Source organism: Heliangelus exortis, chromosome 12 (assembly GCF_036169615.1).
Source record: "Heliangelus exortis chromosome 12, bHelExo1.hap1, whole genome shotgun sequence".
In the NCBI taxonomy this organism is placed as follows: Eukaryota; Metazoa; Chordata; class Aves; order Apodiformes; family Trochilidae; genus Heliangelus; species Heliangelus exortis.
The window spans coordinates 8955186-8977979 of NC_092433.1; the positions used below are offsets into that span (position 1 = coordinate 8955186).

Here is a 22794-nt window from a genome sequence, read left to right on the forward strand (position 1 = left end):
GCACAGGGAGCATCCATGTGTTCTAGCATTAACAGTTATGTAAAACCACAGATGCATTTATTCCCGTGGAGGAAAAAAAAAAAACAATTATATAGACTATTGTGAAATAAATTTACCTGACTTGTATAATCAACAAGACTGCCTCTCTTCGAGGAGATAATTTTGCAGACCAGTAGCAACTAAATAGTTAGAATTCCAGCTAAATCAGAAGCTCAGCAGAACAGCATTCCATACACTCGCTTGCACTATTTCCACCTCCCATCTATTGCCAAGGCCCGTGAACCTACCAGCAGAGTCAAGAAAAAAAGGTAAGTTTTATTTCTGCAGTAAATCAGCCATGAAGGTTACAGCTCCCTATCCTTTCAAAATGAAGGCTTTTTGTTAATGGATGAAGAAAATTCTCCATTTTGTTTTTTTTTCTTGCATTGGCATTCTCTATTATAACTATTACATCTATTAGTAGTTTATTATAAACAATTATATCTAACTATATATAACTGATCATACAGCCATTTTTCATATTTTCACATTAATGTTTTCAAACTCCCATGCCTCCCAAAGCATCTACATTGGAGTATAATACCAAAATCACTAAGAACTGAGGTTTTAACATTGAGGTTATTATGGGCAAGCACTTTGTTTCTGGTCATCTAGGTCACATCTGACATTGAGGAAATAACATTTCCTTTTCCTCTGCTTTTTGTGAACAGGAGAGTATGAACAATCTCTACTTTTTCCATCAACATAAATATGAAATTCTTGTCAACAATGCAACTGCCCATAAAAATAAACATCATAGGCAAATCAGTCTTTATTAAATCAGCTCTAAGAGAATAAAGAATGAAGTTGTATCTCATTATAAAAGATATAAATTGACCCATGTTACGTTTTTTATGGAAAACAACAGCCAATAGCAAGTAAAATAAAACAATTTATAGCAGATAGCAGGGAAAATTCCTTCAGCTGATTTATAGCACAGCCTTTAACATTTGACCTTTAAGAAGTAAATTCAGTCTGATCAGTTGTAGTTTGAATTCACATATTGTCTGCAAGGCACATTTTCCACTGTAATTGAAAAAGTGTTTCTTGTTGTGGGGTGGGTTTTGTGTGTGCATGATTTCAGTATCAATTCACCACAGTATTTAAATGCAAGATAAAAAAGAAAAATGACAACTTAAGTTTTTCAAGATGCATTATTCATACACTCATCCTCATATTGAAGCCTATCTTTCCATGCCCTGAAGGTGGAAGAATTTTTGCCAACAGTTTCCAAATATCAATCAGGAAAGCATCCTGATGGTTCTTATGTTTTAAAGTGAAGGTATAAAAATTAGAGCAACACTTTTCTTCCATCTTCTTTCAGCCACAATGTCCCTCATGTTCAGGGCTCCAAGGCAGAGGATGCAGAGATGAGGACTGCAGAATATACATATGGATAACAAATCTCAAAAGTCCAATTACAGTGAAGTAACATCAAAATTCTTTTTTAATTATTAATTCAACTATTCTCGTGTTTAGTGAACCTTCTGAATGTCTCTGATTTACCTGATGACAGAAGCAGAAATTAGGAATTGTGGGACAAGGGCTCCAAGAGGACAACACATACGTACATTTCAAACACCATCCTGTAAATTCAACATACCTAATATTAAGTAAGCAGTTCAAGTTTTCAATAATAACAAGTTTTACAGATTTCTTACAGATTCTTCTATAGCATTCTAGGGTTGATTGTGCCAGACCAAAAGTCCATTATAAAACCCTTCATTTACCTGAGCAACATAAGGAATATGAGTGGTTTCAAGGCTTATCCCAGAAATGAGACTTTGCAGTGTTCATTGATTGAAACGGTCCTTTGAAATGCACTTGAATGAAAACAAAAAGCATATAAATCTTAGTAAATTATCACATCCTCTTCGACAAAATTAATCAAATCCAGGTTATTTTAGTTTTTTGTGGCTGGTGTAGATAGGTTTCCCTTCATATACAGAGCTATGTACTGCTAGGAGACCTTCAAGAAGGATATAGGAAAAATAATTATGAAAAACCATATTAAAGCAGGTTTTATTTAAAAAACAAAACAAAAAATCAGACCCAGTTTACCCTATACAGAAGTTTTAGAAAATTAACATTTCTTACATTTTCTTGACAGCCACCAAAATATGTTTCACTTCCAAATATAGTATGAATAGCAGTTGGAGAGCCTTGGTTATTTGCGTGGTGTGCATAAATGCATTAAAAAAGTGTTTTGAATAAAACAATTAAGACTTTTATGCCAAGTTTCCTCATACTAAAAAAAAAGCCTGATGAAAGAAGCTGAACAAAAATGTTTTATTTTTATATTTAACTTCTAAATCATAGTATCATAAAAATTCTAGTTCTGCAAATGTTACCTGCATTCTATTTTCAATAGTTTATGTATTTATGTACAGGTACAAATTATGACAATAACTACACGTATTGAAAATGTTGAGCACACACACACACACACAAAGCTGTATCTTGAACTTTCAGCTTTCTGATATTGTTTCCACCCTCCCAGAAAATACATTTTAAAACATCCTAAGTGTCCACACACTTGAGTTTAGTGGAAATTAAATGGACCCTTTCATCATTAATACTCTGTTTGGAGTTCAATAATTCTTGAAAATGGTAGGAAGCTAAAATCTAGGATGTGTATTAACCTACTGGGTTTTAAAATGTTTCTGTACAAGGATGTTTGCTGTAATTCTAATTGGAGCAAAAATACAGAATTCTTGCAAATTCTGTATTGTGTTCTTCCAGCAACTTAATATACACAACATTTTCCTAATTTTTTAAAGCACTATGGCTTTGTAAAAACAAAACAAAACAAAACCCAAAGCAACAAGAACAACAAAAAAACATACTAAATCAGATAAGCATTACTTTTCTCAGTTTTGTATATTCCAAGTGTGGGATTGTCCTACTCCAAACTTTCATTTAATTATATTCTCTTTCTTCTGAGGACACACAATATACTGTTTCTACCTTATGCTAAGAAGGAGCAAAGGAATTCTTTCCTCCCCCCCACCCCCAACAGGTTTGATCGACATCTACACAGACCTTATATAATTTGATAAAAATAAGAATTGCAGGGTTATACAGCAAATTTTGAGGGAATAAAAACATTAACAACAAGTTATTTGGGCAACTGCCTTAATCTGTTTTCAAAACTGATCTTTCTTAGAGCTCAAAATGAAAACCTAATTCTGTTAAGTAACACCAATTCCCCTACTGAATGTAACAAAACCAGGAAATCTTCTCAATCTTTGGTCTAGCATAAAATGACAGTATGTGAGCTGTGACTTTTTATGGAGGAAAACAGCATTACCTCCAGCAGCTAATTGCTAAGAAATTGCTGCCTACCTCATGTTTTGCAGCTTTGGCATTTCTATGCACAGCAGCCCTTCAGCACACAGCTGGTAACCTTTCTTCCTGTGTCTTATCAATCCAAACACTTTCTCTAGCAAAATGACAAGAATTTCACTGAATCAAGATCTGTCACTACTGGATTTAGTGGAGAGACCATTTACCTCTAGATTATTCTGCCTAGTTTAACCCAGGGATTTTTCAACTTCAAAGAACAGGAAAACATGAAGAACTTGGCTTTCAGTACAGCCCAAAGCACAGCATAATAAAACCCCATCAACTAAAGATGCAGATGATTCACTGTCTACTTAAAAGTACACTTAATATTGGGTATTGCAAGTTTGAGGTTTTCCTGTTAGTGTTCTTTCAAATTCAGCAACTGGGAAGAGTAAGTTAATGGGCAAGGCTGTACAATTCTGTTACACACTTCTAATTGAGCACAGAATTCTGTATTACAATTGCAAAGCATGCTGGGGTTCTGCCATCCACGTTTATGCTCAGAGAATTGCTACAATACTTTCTTATTCCATCTGAGTCTACTTTTTTTTTTTTTTTTTTAATTCACATTATTAAATATAAACTTTGTGCAACCTGGTCTAGTGGAAGGCATCTGTGCCCATGGCAGGGTGGTTAGAACTAGATGATCTTCAATGACCCTTCAAACCCAAACCATTCTGTGATTTTATGAAGCTGATGAAAAAAAAAAACCAACCAGGAGTTTAAAGATACTTAATTTAGACAAACCATCACTAGTTTAATAGTTCTATCTCATGCTATAAACATGGCTAATATAACATAACAGCAATGTCTAATTCTCACCTCTCAAAACTTGGAGAATATTTCAGGTGTTTGAGTTCTCCCTTTGTGTATTCCTAATGTAACCCCCTGTTAGTGCAATGTCAAGGCAGGTTAATCAAGACAGAATCTGACTCCATGAGCAAAATTACCAAAGGTACCCTGATGAGCTGTTCTTGACTATTTGCTGTTACCATGCTTATTATACTCATGCCTAAAATTGCAGTTACACAGATGGGTTCTACTTATGAAAAGCTGCTCTTTGGAAACAGCAGGGATATTTTGGATGCTGGTAAGCCTACCTGATCACTGCAAAAAAAAGGACATGCATGCTTTATGTCTATACATAAATATGTCCGGTTTTAGTATTAGCATTTTTTGTTAATATAACACTAATAATAGTAGGCTATCTTAATCACTAATTAATGATAACTATACAGTAAAAAATAACTGCAAAATAACACAGAGGCTTCTGTTTACTGCTTGGCTCAAATCAAGAAGTGTTCATGCCTGTGTTAACTGCTTCTCTTGGTTTACCCCAGGTGATTTTGTAGCAGCATGGCCTTGAAAGATAATGAAATCCCCCGTAATGCATACTAATCTCATGGCTGAGCAAATACAGAATTATACCTGAAACACACAATTTGGTCTTCTTTCCCCCATCTCTTTAAAGTAATCTTTATATTAGGCCTCTCAGGATGAACCTGGTTTCCATGGTATTGCTCATCATATGCAGGATCTATATTTTTGTCTATTACAAAAATATTTCAGAATCAGTATGGTACTATTTGTGAGTCATCATAGACAGATGGTGGGGAAGAGATAGAAGATTCATACAGAAAAGGAAGATATGCACTTATCTGAAATTAAATACTGAGGAACATTAACATTTGGGAAAGATAGGAGATTTTGAGAAAAGGAGCTCAAGCATTTCTAAAAGAAAATTATTTCTTCTTATGGAGAATTTCTTCATTTCACCTTTGGTATTTTATCTTACTTCTGAAAAAATCCTGGTCTCATTCACTACAAAATTCTTGTCATCAAGTATGCCAGCACTTAACACTAGAGGCTGGATTATAACATTTACTAAGACAATGTCCCAAGTTATTTTCTGTCCAGTTGCAAGATTATTTCTAGCAAAAAAAGTCAATTTTTACTATGGCATCTGTAAACAGTATAACATCATGGTGTTTAAATTAGTAATAAGAATAAATTTGAAATGTAGTCTCAGCTATTTTTTCACGCTGCATTTCCCAAATCATGAAAGACTTTATATAAAAAGACCAAGAGATTCAAGTTTACTGGCCATAAAAAATAATACCTTAGGAATAAAAGATCATCTTCAGGGAATATTCATTCCTTCAAGTAGATTTAGTGCTGAGACAGTGTGGTAGTTAAAGCATAAACAGAGACTGTTGATAAAGTGGCAATGCATCAAAATGTTGTTGTGTATTATAAAGGAGCAATTGCCTGCAGTTCATCAGTATGGATGTGGCAATGAAGTTCTGCTTTGCATATTCCAGGCACTAAGAATTTTGTAGCAGTAATTACAGGAGGTTCTTCTTCCCCTGTAAAGAGAAAAAAAAAATAGTTCATTAATTAAAACACTCATTTTGTATTTGATCAACATAAAGGAAACCTATGAAGACCATCTGGCTCACATCCCATGTGTTCATGACACTGAACTGCCATGCTCAGTAACTGCCTAAAGAATTTATAGAAATTTTCTCCCCAGGAAAGGTTTCTTAGAGAAGACCTTATTAGTGAATGGACCTAGCAAGGGTTTGGTTGTTGGTACTTCCTCACATATAAGGTGGTTTGAACTTCAGCTGATAGTGCCCAATATTAGCATTTCCTTTGCAGCTCAGTAGCCTGCACATGCACTGCACTGCAAGACAAAAAGTATTACTAATTATGTGACTCATGATTTTAAGTAAAAATATTAAATCAACCTTTCCTTTAAAGAAGAAAGGAAAGATCTACCTTGAGATGCTAAATGACAGAGCTAATAATTTCTATTCTGAACAAGTAACAGATAAAATATATGTAGCCAGAACAGAAATCGTACGGGGATTCAGAGTAATAATTTGGACATGCCCAAATTTTAGAACTTGCGAAAGCTTAGGAAAAAAAAAATCTATCTACTCTTCTTTAAGCATATAAACATTCTAGATCCTGGTTCCTTTGTACCCTGCACCTAAATGAGGTCTGGGATTTGGGTGTGGGGAGGTTAGAGTGACAGTCACTCAGGGTGGTGCTTTTAGGCAGACACAGCAAACAGGAAAATGGTAGAAATTATGATGCCTTCTGAAGATATGGGAACATCAGTGCTAAGATCCAACTCTACGAGCTAGTGCTATAATGTTTAACTTCAATAGATGAAACATGTTATTTAGAAGGTATGTGACTTGAGAATTAATTTCTGAAAAGACTACCTCTTTCTTCCAGTGACTCCTTGGCAGCTGGAATACCCAGCTGAGAGCTCTGTGATTTAATCAGGAGGGGAATACTGGTAGAGGATTCTTACCAAGAGGCCACAAATTTTAAACTAACATCCTACTATCATCTAACGATAGAACATTTACAGATATAATCTCTTCTTAACTTTTTTTTTCTTTTTTTTTTTTAATGTGAGAAAAGACTATTTTAGAAGATGGCAGGAAATTAAAGAACATAGTATTTTTTGAACAATAACAGAGCATTTGTGGCTTACATAATTAAATCAGTAAATCTGCATTTTTTGTACCTGAAAAGTTCTCAGGTTTTAGTTATTTTGTCCTATAGACTATCTAGTCTATAGATAGAGATGTTGTATCTGTAAACATCTATATTCTCTCCCCCAGGATAATGCTGGCATCAAACATTAGTATTATTATCTGAATAATAAAATTATTTATTAGCTGAATAATAAAAAAAACCCAACACAGTCCATTTAGCCACAAAAGAAGTCTAACAAATTAGCTCACTGTCAGGAAAGCAGAACAGCATTTCACCATCAAAAGGCAATATTCTCCTGTTGTAGCTGCTTCAGGAAAATTTCAGCAAACAGCAGTTTTATCCTATTAATAATATCACTAGAACGTTCCACACTAAAGTACTTGTGATGCCAGTCCTACATACTGTAAGTAGTAAGGCCAGAGAAGCTTTTTATATAGACTGAGACAATATTTACACCTTCTAACTGTAAGCATCTAATCTGGGTATCTATTTCAGAGAATGTCTTCCAAGCATTTGGAATCCTCCACTGAAAGCCAGTTGTTCATTCCCCCCAAGCCCCGTATCTGCTGACAAGATTAATGTCATTCTGAAACTTGAGTTAACCACAGCACAGACTATATCCTTTAAGGTTCCAGTATGTGCTGGAGTAAATCAGGATGTCAGTTTTAAATTTATTGGCATTCTGTAAGAATGGTTCATCATATCACTCTCTTGATTAAACCACACAGCTGTCAGCTAAGCATCCCAGCTGCCAAGGAGCCCCTGGAAGAAAGAAGCCGTCTCTCCAATAATAGATCCATAAATGAGAAGGGATTTATTAATAGAATTTTAGTGAAATCTTACTTAAGTATCCAACCCCCAATAAGTTAAGAAAAGATTAATTTTTCTACAGTTACTGATCCCTATCTTTTTTACCATTGTTATACAATGCTTACATTCTTCTGCAGCCTTATATATGGTTCATCACGTAAGTGTTTTAAGAAGGTAGAAATATGCTCACAATAAATTAATATAATTTTTAAAACACTGCTGTATCTTACCTAAACCTGAAGATGAAGAAACACTTCCTGTAATGGAAGATGTTTCAGTTTGGTCAGTCAATAGTCCTTCCATTAAAGGTAAAGATAATTCAGATGAAGGAACAGATGAATCATAGATTCCAGAATCTCGAGGCATATCTTTAGGATTTGAAGCTTTAACAACATGTAACAATGGCTGAAGGACAGAGCTGCCACTACCTTGAATGTCCTGAGTTTCTGTATCTTCTCCAAGGTTTAAGTGCTGAATTATACAGTGGGAATCTGAATTCCCTGCGGAAGCAATATTTACATCTGTTTTCAGGTAAAAATCACCATCCACCACCTGTTTATTCACTAAGTCATTTAAAACCAAGCCTGAATCAAATTTCTCCATGACAGGCTCCGAGTAATGTAAAGAAGGTGGAGGAAATGCAATAAATTGCTTCTCAAACCAGTCTGGCTCCTGATCAATGAACTGATGCATATTGCAAATGGCGACATAAAGGGACCTCCCAGATTTGCTCCTGAAATAATTCCTTTTACTAATGTTAACAGGAAACACCTCTGAATCCTGTGCACTAAGATCTCTGGAGTGTAAATGTGAATACAGCTGAGGAAGATTGTCCATGAGTTTGTATTTTGTACTTAGATCCAGAATACCAGGGATGTCTCCTTCGCAGGAGTAATCAAAGTAGACTGCAATGAACTTGCAGAGGTCACTTGAATTCTGCTTGGCTTGACGAAGCTTCTCTGCAACAGTCAACACAGCAAACAGAAAGAGTTCTCCTTTTCCTGCATCTTTGGTTGCCCCTCTGTGTTTCCAGTTCTTTTTTTCTACAAAGTATTTCATTCCCTTGGAACACACAATGATGATAAACTGGGACTCATTTATTTTTTTAATAAGCCACTCTTTCTGACCTTCTTTACAAATTCTTACATCTTCCCACAAATCTAGAGCCACCTGGAAAACAAAAAAACATCCTGGTTGATATTCATTATTAGATTACTATATACATTTGCTAATAAAATTTAAAGGAGCCATACTAAATGAGTCTGCTATATTTACCCAAAAATTAAAATTAATGATCAGTGTAAATAGCTTGCCCCCAATGCAAATATTAGCTTTTTAAAAAGAGAAATAAATAGTAATTAACATAGCACTGATAGTGGATAAACTGGAATTAGTGATGCTAACCATGTAATTCATAAATAAGCAAGGCCTCACATAAATTTTGAGCCTTGCTTGAGGGCTGAATATTTCACTAGACTAAGAAAGTGCGAGAATTGCTAAAGGGAAAAAAAAAAAGCCTTTCAGACTATTTTTTTGTTTCTTTAAACAAGAATCCTAGTTACTATATGAACTCATTTTGCTGGTGATTTATTACTCAAAGAATATATTTGAGTTATTATGTGCTGAATGTAATGCAATTCTTTTGCCTATTAAGAAAGTCTAATGCCAAGAATGTTCATGCCTAGATGCAAACACAGTAACAGAGTCCTTTCAGTTAGAATGAAAAGAAGCAGCATCTTATCTCTGATAAGAAAGCTATGAAAAATTTTATCATGAGAGTGTTCCTATTTTGTACTCAGTCAAGATGGAGGACACGATGCTTTATCTCACAACAGAAAAAATGAGCAATAGAATAACAGAAAAAACATATGAAAAGAGCTTGAAAAAGAGACACACAAACCAACTTATAGTCTTCTCTGAAGCATTATTCCAGAGATCAAAGTAATTATGCTCTGCTATATCACCCATAACAGCATGGAAAACTTTGCCATATCACAAGACAGAGTAGATAGATGCATGGAACACACAGACTCAACACACAGACTCATTGAACTGTCACCAGTCAGCTAAAAGAAGAAAGTGATCATGCCTGAACTGTTCAGGAAATTGGACCAGGTGTTCGTTGTAGGTCCTTTCCTACTGAACTATTCCATTCATGGAGAAAAGAAGTCATCTTACAGCTGCTTGGGAGATACTCTGATAAAGGTACAATGCAGATAACTTTTCTCTTGGGCCTATTTTTGTTCCTGTGCTTAAAAGGACTGTCTGATCTGCTACCCTGAGAAAGGAGTTTTTACTGAGTTGTTGAGTTGTTACTGTAAATGGCTAATGAATGACACTGTTTCTTTCTTTTATGGTAAAACATTGTAATTCCATATGAATAATAACAATACTTGTGAAACTGTGCCATTGTGCATTCAGCATCAGATTTTATATTAAATTCCACAGCTTTAAAAATAACATGCTATTTCTTTATGTAGGTGTTGTCAATATTTTGTTATATAAATCTTAAATTAGGTCTGATCCCATATGCTTCATGGTACATAGTATAACTGCTATAAGCAGTAAAAGTTCACCTTAACACTATTCCGAAGATGTATGGTATGGCATAGCAGGGCTACAGTACATCTCTAAAACAGGGATTCAAGTAAATTACTTCTCTAACACCTTACCTGAACTATTCTGAACATAAGAACAAATGGTGACTACCCCTGTGACACGAAGCATTGATTCTGTTGCTGTGTTCGGCCACTAGAGGCCAGACTTGCAGTTGAAAAAAACATTTCATCCATTTAAAATCACGGATGAAGGATAAAAATGCAGCTGGAGTAGACTAACAATTCTCTTGCCTTTTTATGGTGGAAAAGTGAAAGACTGGCCACATGTTGGTTACATTTTAGATATCAGTCTGAGATTCTAAGCCTCTTCATTCAAAGTAAGAATTTTAATGTCTTTCTCATAGTTTTAAACTAAAAACAAGACATGCTGATTTTACAGCATTATTGGAACAGAAGGGGAGTAAAAAAAAAAATCAATAAAAAGTAATACATATATTGAATTACTTTAAAATTGCAATATAAAATGTATTTTAGGAATACTTAAGTATATTAGGTAGACACTGATACTTCTTTGTGGATGACAACTATGAAGATGCAAAGCCTTCTAAACAAAAAAGGCAATTAATAGGAAACAAGCTAAACATGGCTGAATGGATGTCCTGGAATCAATGTAGTGATTTTCCCCTACTCTGTTTTTTGTGTGGGCTGTGATCTGTTCCTTTCCCTATGTAAAGAAAATTTATATAACAAATATTTGGAAGCATAACAAAAGTTATCTCTGTGGAAAGGAAAGAATGAAATACCTCATTTTCAGCACATATTTTATGAGGAGCTTTGAGGGTTTTGTTTCAATTACGGAAATTATTGTGTACAGAAGAAATACTGCATTTACCTCACAGCCACAAAAGTCCTGAAGGAAATAAGCAAAGCACTGGATGACATTAATGTGTTTCTGGCAATCTTTATTGGAATAGCAGATGAACACTTTTGGCCGAGGACGAAGTCTTTCCACATGGAGACCTGCAGCATATGCTGAAGATTCTGAGCTCTCCTCATCTAGATGGGAGTATATATTTTCTAAATTGGAAGAGAGAAAGAGAGTTCACACTGTAAAGCTTCATCTAATTTTGATTTTTTAAGACTTTGTTGAGCTCACTATAAGTGCATACAGTAATGACTTTTTTTCAAAAGATATTTCTTTCCTCTACAGTGCATCTTTAAATGGAACTCCGTGTTGAATTAACCCTCTTACCTTGCTGTTTCTTGCGGCACATCACTGTAAAAAGTGTTGCAAATGCTGAGATGACAACGAGGGGCACTGTAATGGCAATAGCTCTTATCGGTCCAGCCCACGGGGAATGTACTTTGAAAAATAAACCAGAATTAGCCATATGCAAATAAGCTATAATAATAATAAACTGCTGCAGTAAACTATTACCAGGTAACTGTCAAATATAAAGTAAAATCAAACATCATGTTCTGCTCCATTTTAAATAGGTTTTATGAGGATTGCTCCCATCACCACCACATTAGAGTGACTGCCAGAAGTACTTAGTGCTACATGCCACCTTCATATGAAGTGTAGTCTCCATAAAGTACCTAATACCCACTTAGACCTGGTAGATTTTTGTTCCAGGGTGCTGAATCACCCGCTTAGAAAGAACTGCCTTCCTGCACATTCTACCTGCAGCAACATCCATTGGGATTCAGTTCATTTTGCCCGATACCTTTAAGCGTGGCTACTTTTTGTGTCTGTAGTTCCATTCCTGGAAATCTCTGTTTAGCTTTTCAATAACTGGTCTAATACATTGACAGGCCAATCATTCACCTTACAGATTTTATGGACTGCTTAATTTCATTTCAGGGGCTGAAAATATACAGGCAGGCAGCACATTCAGGCAACAGCCCTCACAGTTTCATTAAATTATTTCCACATTATTGCATGCATCAGTTGCAGGCTGTGATTCTTCATACCCATATATATAACAACAGTGACTTTCTCACAAAGATTTCCAGTGATGGAAATATATCAAATATAAATGTACAGAGATGCAGATGTGTATGTACAAACATGCATGTCTACTCTTTTTTCATTAGGTCAAAAGATCATAGCACAATTTCATCAGTAGTCTTGATTATGGCAGACACAGGCCAAATCAGTATTTAATTCCAACATCAAGTTAAATTAATAAGGTAAATATTGCAAACTGTTTAAAAACCAAAACTCATACCTGGCTTTAGTGCATAATGCATCGTTTTCCTTGTTGTATTAGTGTCATCGAGCAGCTTTGAAAAGTAAAAGTTGTATTTTATTTTGTGGAAATTTAGGTTTATTTATTTTCTACAATACGTAAACAAATGTAACAGCTTTCATGACGAAATGCAAAGAAATTTATAGTTCAAAAAGGCAAAATAAAGAGCACCACAAACAAGTAATTAGAAAATTTATATTTGTTGGTACATAGTTTACTGTCGTAACATTAACTTTCAGAGTTCCCATGCTGTCAGCATCAAGAGAAATAATTTTTAAGTACCATAAAAATCAACCAAACCACAAAATTTCAGTTAACAAAACTTAAGCCCAAGAATGATGCAGGCCCACAAGTTTACTTAAAGGCACAGATGAAATTGCTATGCACCCAAGGAAACAAAGCTATGGAGTGGTGAAGAACAATCTGTTTAAAAACTTTTACTTGCCCAAGGTAATTGAGTAGGAATGCCTGAAGCAAAATTTTACCAAAAAGTTACCAGCAATAATATAATTTCAATTAATTTCTCCATAAACATACTAAGTCAGCTGTTGTACAAGTGACTATAAATATTACCTCAATTATATAATCCCCCGGAGATACATTCTGAAGAATACAACTTGTAGTATCTGTGTTTTGCTCCTACATCAAAGAAAGAGAATACTGTGCAAGCCATTCACATACTTTTACAATGTAATAAAAAATACATTCACATTGATTTAGAAATTAGTGGCCTCCTATATCAGATACTTTAAACCAGCAAAACTAAGTCTCTCCAGATACATAAAGACAACAGTTCTCTTCCTGCAGAACTAAAATATGGTTAATTGTAAAAAAAACCTCTTAAAAGTTAGGTCTAATACATAAACTGTACATTATGTCCTGAAGCTCCCTAGCAGGAGAGCAGGATGAAAGCTTGACCAGTGCTAAGAAACTTGTCACTGAGTACTAACCAAAGTCAGAAAAGCAGCTGTTCAAAATCACAGGGAGCCTAATTCCACAGACATACTGAAATAAGAACTATCTTGTGATACCAGCTCATATGGGTTACCCATGAAGTGGTCAAATTTGGTGCCAAGATGAAATAAAAAGCTAGGAAATTATACATAAATACAATAAAAATGCAGTTTAAAGTACTAAATATTTGTAGCATCTTCAAGAGGGAGAACAGTCTCTTCCCATGTGCTTATACAATCCAGCTCCAACAAAGCCCTTAAGCCTGGTTTTGCCTGATGAGTGCTATCATAATATATTATTTACATAAATAATAAAAAAATTGTTTCAAATTTCAAGCCAGGTAGTATTCTATTAAGTTTTTTAAGTTTCTATAATACCTCAGAATATCTAATGTTAATAGGATTTGTGCTTTTAAGAGTTGCAAAACTCAGAAACATACCTGTTTGCAGGTCTTTTGTTTAAATGGCCCTTCATGCTTAAGTTTGTAGTGAAGAAAGTAGTATCTAAACCCAAAACTGTGAGGTGCATGATCAAAGGACACTTGCATGTTAAATCCCTGCTGGGTAACATTCAGATTTCTTGGTTTCCAGTCTGTCAGGGGAGATATTAACGAATTGGAAAAAAGTGACTCTACAGTAACTTTTTGTGAGATTAATTTACAGATAGTTTAATTTCACTTACAAGGTTTGCAGACAAGGTTTTCTGGCTGTAGCAACAATTCACATGCTATGAATAAACACAAAAATTATTAATGTTACAGTATCAAAATGCTATGATATTTAAATAGAAAGAGGTCAAAAGAAGGGAATTCATAATTTTGAAAACAATGCCCCTAATTTCTTTCCCAGTCTTTAGTATGCCTAGAGTTAAAAAATTTGGCATATTTAGATTCTTTTTTACAATTTTCAGTCCCTTCCCATCTTTATATGAAAAACACAGGTTCATTAATTTGAAAATAGCACTCCTAGGCGAATCAAAAGGGATAGAACCAGATACAGCATGGCAGGACAGGAATTTGAAACCTGTCTTAAATTACTCAGGGTAAGTAAGCATGCTGAGCACCATTACAAAGCTAAATGTTACTGCAGTCTTCATCAACTGAAAGATGTGAAAATATTTTTTAAAACTTTATAGGACAGAGAAATGTAAGTAGGACAAATGCCAACATTTCACCCTCCGGCATACTTGCAGTTTCTCATCACACTGTTTAAGCACTCAGGAGATTATTCAAGTTCATCTCTCTAACACCAATGAGAATTGTGAAGGAATTTTTAGAAATTCAACTTGACTTTTTGCTATCTAATTTTGTATGTACTCATCTGTACCTGTCTCTAGATACCTGTTTTTTAAATTGTTAACTCAAAATCAGGAAAAATCGTGAGCTTCACCATAATGCCCAGAGAGAAGGAAGAAACCATCTTCATGAGTCAAATACTCCTGAGATCATCTCAGGCCTACCTGAGACTTTTCTGATAGTTGCCTAACATGTATTATCATGTACCATATGTTTATCTGTGGCATCCTAATTCCTAACTTATCTGTGGCATCCTAATTCTTTCCACACCAGATCTTCTCCAACACCCAGATCATCCTTCAAGATTGTGTCAGTATCTAAACCCAGACTCATCTAGCATCCTCATCTACTAATTTCTTTTGTTGTGAAAACTAAAAAGAGAGGCACAGTGGGGCACCCACTGATGAAGAGATGATATGCAATACTTACGTCTAGTTCGGAAGAAAAATGGGTGATAATTACTTTCATTTTTAATTGATGGAAAAGGAACAATCTTTACAAAGTAATCTGTTTCAAACTTCAGATTTACAAAGGGCTGGGATTCCATTCCCTACAAAAAGACAAGTTTGTAACATATTTTAAAATCAACTATTGTCACTGAAAGCTTCTTTCAAAACAAGCCCACGGTTTTCCAGACATAAGCAGAAATCCATACATCAAGAATCCTTTACCTACCCCTCTATTACACACTGACACGAGGAATCTCAGTACAGGGTTGGATGTGGACTAATACACATGGTCCACCCATAGACCAGAGTCACCCAATTCACAGTTTCCACCTTCAGGAAAGATTCTATAGAAGGTGACTAGATTTGCCTCTAGGTCAACAACTATCATTAAAGGAATAGTACTTTTTGGAAGCAACCTGCATCCAATAAACAGGACATTGAGCATATATTTTGAGATTTATTTAGATTTATATGCACCACATAAATACCTTCAAGATCAGTCACATAATCAAGCAACAACGAAACTTTTCTTAAAACAGCACTTACTGTTCGTTTATAACTGGGGCTGAGCTGCTTTGGATCTTTTAAAACCATCTGCTGGCACTGCCTTCCTTCTGATTTCAACTCCTCAAGTATCACTCGGAATCCTTTCAGGTATTCAATCCCTGCAGACAGCAAGACATTTAAATAAAAGAGTAATATTTTAAAATGTATAATGTGGCATTTTCTGTGATCTGAATCTATTTAATTTGTTTTTAAAAATAAAACTTACCATTCATATGAAATAAGTTTCTGTTTTGGAACCTGTTGTTGTGTGTCAGTACTTTACACATTTTCTATCTTGCCTGTTTGGAATTCAACCTTTGGCAAAGACTGCAATTACTACATAATTAAGCAGAGGTGCCCACATCTCAGATGGGGCTTCCAAATTATCACTGCAATATAAGTTATCACTACCTTTATCACACCCAGGAATACTTCAAAGTAACTTAACATTTCCATTATTAGCCATAAAATAAAACATTCTGCCAGCAAATTATAGAAATACTCCTTTATAACATTTTCCTACAATTTCTGAGATTACCAGATCGAAGTGTGCTAGTAAAAACAGCAGCTTTGCAAAGCTGTTATAAATTTTTAATTGGTTTGCTTCTGATTCCAATTACAATTTAATTATTTTACTTAGCACCAATCATTAAGAAGCTATTAATGAAGACATGATGGCTTAGCCCATTTTTCTCTACTACTTACCAATGGCATTTGCTGTCCAAAGGATTGTAACTGCAACCTGTTCATAACATGCATACTGACTGATAGTTATGTTCTGCACATCTCCAATTACGTGTTTTCCCACTGAATTCAGATAAGGTGTGCAGTCTAAAAATATGGAGAAACAGACATTTTAAGAAGAAAAAAAAAATCAAGTCTATGTTCTTGTGCCATACCAGGGCAATTAAATCATAATCTGCCAACACCACACAATCTTAAAGATCTATTCAAGCACCCATTTTCCAACATGACCAGTATTTTTCTGTGTAAATAAAGAATTAAGCTAATTTTCTGATATTTCACCAATATTGAGAACAGTATAAATATAGTAAAACTAAATGAAGCTTTTGGCTCAGGACACTGAAAAACACATGAACTTCACACATCACTGAGCACAACCACTTGATCAGTTGTAAAACCCTAGCTCAGAATGCTCTGAAGGAGATTACCAATTTATAATACCAGTGTAGCCTGGACCACAGTAAGAGTAAAAATGTTGTGTTGGGACTCCCAGAAGAGAATAATTTTTCGTCACAATTACTCAAAGAATACGAGGACTGACATTAATTTTGTGCATGTTCAGTGCTTAGAGCAAGAGAATGTTGGTCAATGATCAGGCACATTTGAGAACAATGAACAATGTGAAGTTTCAGAACTGCTGCTTGACAACTGCTTTTTAACCACAATGCTGCTTGATCCTGACCACAAAGAACCTACTGCCTACATCAGTCTCATCTCTGTCATCCATTCAGTAGCCACATCCATGAAGACTCTTTTCCTGCCACTGGAAAGAACAGAACAGAACTGGTTTTGTCTTTTTTTGCTAAGGTTACAGCTCCACAAAACATGATTATGGAAAACCTGGACTTTCATTAAGAAAAGAAAATAGAATACAAAAAAAACATGATTGACTTTGTTGTTGAACTTCACTGTGTCTTTATGCATTCAAAAGAAGATAGCAGTCTCAAATTTATCACTTTTAAACCTTTATGATGTTTAGGCTCATATTTTGTCACAGAAAGAGATGTAGCAGCCAGAGAATTCAATAGTTCTGGAGTACAGTATACATGAGGATGTGTGCACAAACATTCTGCTTTTGAACTAGTGAAGCCAACAATAACCAGAAAAAAATTGACCAGTAGACTACATGTAGTAGACTAATGGTTAATTCTAAAAACCTGGGATTTGTCGATACAGGTTTGTACAAACAAAACACGAAATTTCAGGAAATTTGAATTTAATTCAGAGGTGTGATTTTAAAGGTGAGGAAAGAAAAATTATTAACTGTGAAGCAGTTTCAGCAGCTTTTTTACTATGAATAACAGTGGTAAGGCTTCTTAGATGTAAGTGCCACGAATAAAAGAGTAGATGTGCTTGTACAGCACTGCCTTTTACAAAAGCTGTGCAATAGGTACTTACTCTGCTGTCTCGAGTTCTGCTGCTATAAGTGAACTCAATGACACCATGAACTTCCTCTTAGGAGAATAGAGTATCTCTTTCAATGGAAAGTTTGAACTAACATTTTTTTGCTAGGTCTGGATCTAATTAAATGCAAGTCCAAGATTTTGGATCCTGGTTACTAAAATTTTATGGTCAAATGACAATTTGCCAAAGTGGAATATAGTATAAATGTCTGAAGTTTGAGTCACTGATTTACATTTCTGAAGAACAACAGCAGGGAAAAAATTAACTTTAGGAAACCACTTCTTTTACATGAATAAAAGCAAAATATTAAAATACACAAACATTAGGGTTTCACCTGAATAAATAATCTAACCAGCTAATTTAACAACATAAAACATAGTTCAGTAGAGTTGCTATATGGCAAAATGAAAGCCTTTACATCACAGCCAGCAAACCAATTTCTCTTTTGTGTTGGCTTATTTATAAGTATGTGTTTCCATACTATATGAACTCTTCAGTCTTGCTATCACGGAACTCTTTTCCCAGTACTGCAGAACTTAAATAACTCCTTTGTCCAGGAAGCATGTGGTGCCAGCAGAATTTTGAATTAACACTTGTCATTGGTTAAATACAGTTCCTGGTGCCAGAATTAATGGAAAAAACATGACAGATACTGGTACTTAAACAGACTCCATTGTGCTGACTAAATGTGGAGATCTCTGTTCTGACTGATATTATTTCCTGGTTTTCTTTACGTAGATAAAAAAATGATAATTCTCCTGCAGCAAACATTCACTTCTTGTGAAACCTGATACACTTAACTTGCTCATTTAAAATATTAACATCAAATTATATTTTTTTTTAAAAATCACAGTGAAGGGTTGCAAATTTAAAAATTAACATAAAAATAGATGAACAAAAGTATAGCCTGAATTAAAAAAGAAGCACTTATTGTCTGCTTTCCAAACATGTGCTCTCAATAATGAAATTTAACCTACATTCAGCATCTGAAGTAATTTCTCTGGGTAGGCAAAAAAAACAACCTGTGACTTGCACTGGCTTGCATACAAACACTGCTGTAAATTAGGACCTTCTCCTGACTGTACCCTGAATTTATATTGATGATGGCCACACACTGCCCAAATAAGAATAAGTTGGTAATGTAGTCAATTGTCATACTTTAGTGACTAGAAAACACAGGTGACAAAACATGTAAAAAATTAAAACAGTAAGCTAGAGACATTTAGCAGACACTTGAAGTGGTTTTAAATATGACTGCTGCAACCCTCTTGCTGCCAGTATGCTAGAGTTTACTTTCTTCTTAGTTTAGCTGCAAAACAGACCACATGCTACAGTGCTAAAACCATCTGTCTGCACTGAAAATACAGACAGCAGCTTTACACTAATCTGGTCCTGTAACACTGTAGCTAATGGGAAGTTCCCAGCCCTTTAACTAGATGAAGAAACACTGTTCATCTTCAGTATTAATCCCTGCAAGGACATTTTTAGTATATTCCCTTTATACAAAAGTGAACTACCACTGTTTGCCTTGAGACACACTTCACAACCACTTCCCCCCAAAATGACACGAGAAAAGGTGCATAAAGCTTGAAATAATCCTTTCCTATGACTTTGTGTGTAGTGAACCTTTCAATTACCTTCTTTCACAGAATATAATAATTCATTATAGTTTTCCAGCAAACTGGTCAGATGGACATAGGACAATCTGAACACAGAAGTGCTACAAATCATTAGATTGTTTTGCTATCAGTGAAACACAGAAAGAAGGTGGTCCACCAGACTCAACAAAAATAAATTTAGATCTAAAATCATGTCAATACCAAAGAACTCATGCTATCCTTACAGGCATTTTAAAGACACATGTTGTTATATATTGACACTGATGACCAAGTCTTTAATTTATGTGAAGGTGGTACAAAATTCCCACTTACTGTCAAATTTAAAGGTGATATTGAGTAGTCCATTGTTCCTGGTGACTGACGAGAGCCCCTACAGAGACATATCAAGAAAAGAATTTGAATAAAGCAGGCTACATTGACCTTACACAGATTTTAATTTTGTAAATAGTTTGAGGATGATAGAATTTTTTTTTTCTTCATTTTGGGCACATCATCCACCCATCCTGAAAGGGAACAAGTGAAATGGTGGATTTTGAACTGAAACAATGCAGATAATTATTATCTCATACTTTTCCAGTAGAAGTTCATATTGTAGAAATCCCTTATGCTACACCAGACACCTTTTCTATTATCAAATAAAGCAGATACAGACAGCCTTGCTGAGCATCACAGAAACTGAGGACCAACAGAACACAGAGGAGCCCAGATACACACATAAGTGAGTCCGGTGTCTCTTCTACACCTACATAAAAGAACTTTGGATCTCAGAGACAGCAATATCCTACCCTTCAAAAGCACTGTAACTGTTTTTGAAACAAAATGTAGCATCACCCTCATCCTCAGTAGACATGAAGCTGAAAACTTCAACATTGGTTCTTATGGAGTAACATTCCCTGAAAGGGAGTTTCCCTGAAAGGCAAATAACTTGGTATTTACCATTATCTTTAAAAAAATAGTATGCATTTACACAGAATTATAGCTGATTTTATAACTACAATATAAAGGACAGAATTTAATAGTTTAAAGGACTCCAACAGTAATTAGTTGTTGTCATGATCATGTGAAACATTCACTGCTTCTCACTTAATAGTCACACAGGTGTGTTGAAAGAAAAAAAAAAAAAAAGACATGAGTTAGGTTACCTTTAAAAAAACACCTGCAGATACTACATAAAGCATGAAAGAAAAGCAGATCTTGATAGTATTGTTGGAAGTGAAATTTGTAATCTCACCTTCTTCTTAGGTGGCTTTTAATTTGTTTAACTTTGATTTAGTTGGGCATTAAACAAAGAGGTTTCCTGAAACAGGAAGGCATCAATTTCTTTTAGTCACTAGGTAATTGTCATGTGAGTTACAAAGTTAAAATATGTGAGCTGGTCAGACAATTTTAAGTAACTGATGCTAAACTTTTGTACGAATCTTCCAAATACTTCCTGCTGAGAGTTAAAAATTCATTCTTCCAGGAAGCATTCTCTTGTATTTATGCTGTAAATTAATTGTGCTATTTAAACGGCTTACAGAGAAGACTACTTGTTTAGAGTATCTTACTTGAAAACTATAAATTCTAATGCTATGGCCTTAGGGCTCCATGTTCTTAGTTAATTAAGCACTAACATTTGTTGAATTTACACGCTGCTTTTAATTTATTCTCAACTTCACTAGAAAGCAAATCTCCACTGCCTGGAGCTTTGTAAAATCCCTTTGGTCCACATATTTCTATACACACTGACTGAGAAAGAATACATAGGGAAGAAAACAGTCAAAACATCTTTTATGAAGAACTATAGAACACTGATCTTTAAAAAGATAATAAAAGTTGAAATGCACATGGATTAAATTACAAATAATCTTGTTTGACACAAAGCAGGGGCTGGGGGGGTGGGGGTGGGAGGTGAGGGGATGTGTTATCCACAGCAACATTAAATCTCATAGTAGGTAAGCTCAAAGCACAGAACTCCACAGGAAACATGACAGATTAATAAATTAAGATCCAAATCCTACAGCTATATTGGATAAGCAAATGAGAAAATTTCCATGACATATCACACACCTCAGTTCACAGAGATCAACGTTGGTTTTTTCCCTCAACCACATGAACAATTTGGACATCTTAAGAACCTAAGATATTTTAAACCAGCATAGTTCTGAATAGCACTAATACATATTTCCTGAAGAATTAATAACTCTTCTGGATGTTCAAAGCACATGCAGGCATTTAATTTCATTTAAATCCTCATCTTTCAGCATGAAAGAGCACAACTATTAGTAAGCATCAAAGTCTATTACATGAAGTCAATCTTAACCTAGCTTTGTCCTCTTCCTTTTAACCTAGAACATACAGTGTTTCATATTTCAAACTTCTATTTCTCGTATCTGACAATTACCACTAGAGATGGCATTGGTGATTTCAAAGTTGTCCTAAGAACAGCCAATTTTACAAATCTTCAAATTCACTTCAGCTTTCAACTTCTGTTGAGCAAACACATTCAGTAAGGAAAATTTATGTGTGCAAATAGGCACTGTTAGGCAGCAACTTTAAGATCAGTACTTGGAAACAGAGATAGATGCCCACACTAATTACAGAGATCTGGTAAAGGAGGTAGGAAATCACTACCCCTCAAGCACAGCCTTGTGCACTAGACCAAAACACTAACCCTGATTTATCTTTCATATGTTGTTAATCAACACACACATGGTTCTAATTTCATGCTCCCACGAGGGAAACAGAAAGGACAATTGTTTTTTAACTCTAACATGAAGATGAATAATCAATGTTTATCATACTCATTGCTCAGTAAACAAAGTTTTATATTTAACATTATATTTGCTCTTTTCATTTAAAAGCTGCCTTGATGCTTTCAACCAAGCTCAAATATTTTCTATTTCTATAGTAATCAGTAAAAAGATTAATTATCTATTATTTATACACCTGTATTTTGGACTGCTGCCAACAGAATTCACCAAAGATACATAATCTGTGGTCATGTTTGCTGTATAACTTGTATGTCCTCCATTGACTGCAGGAGGAATTGTAAACTCTGGGTGGTTTACATTTCTTTTTATTTAAGTTAACTGAATGATTTACAAGAAATTCCCAGATGTTGGGTGGTTCTTTGTTGGTAGTTATTTACTGTTCCACAGCTTCATTTTTAGAGTCCTTTCATGCAAGTTCAGCCAGAAGAGCCAAATCAATCTTCACAACATTGAATCCTGAATTTGGCCTGAGATATGAAAGGCAAAGCATTGGTTTTATTTCATTATAAGC

General features: G+C 34.9%; 1 protein-coding gene across 1 annotated transcript in view; it reads right to left on the reverse strand.

The window, feature by feature from the left end:
- Positions 1-2314: 2314 nt before the first annotated feature.
- IL17RD (interleukin 17 receptor D) overlaps positions 2315-22794 on the reverse strand; it is a 40762-nt gene continuing 20282 nt past the window's right edge. The window contains exons 2-13 of the mRNA XM_071755858.1: positions 19843-19900; positions 16469-16594; positions 15764-15882; positions 15198-15318; positions 14156-14200; positions 13914-14065; positions 13094-13159; positions 12500-12554; positions 11521-11631; positions 11161-11345; positions 7941-8880; positions 2315-5750 (exon numbers count right to left, since the gene is read on the reverse strand). Coding sequence (XP_071611959.1) covers positions 5635-5750; positions 7941-8880; positions 11161-11345; positions 11521-11631; positions 12500-12554; positions 13094-13159; positions 13914-14065; positions 14156-14200; positions 15198-15318; positions 15764-15882; positions 16469-16594; positions 19843-19900 — 2094 coding nt within the window. The 3' untranslated portion in view covers positions 2315-5634. The remainder of the gene's footprint in view (positions 5751-7940; positions 8881-11160; positions 11346-11520; positions 11632-12499; positions 12555-13093; positions 13160-13913; positions 14066-14155; positions 14201-15197; positions 15319-15763; positions 15883-16468; positions 16595-19842; positions 19901-22794) is intronic.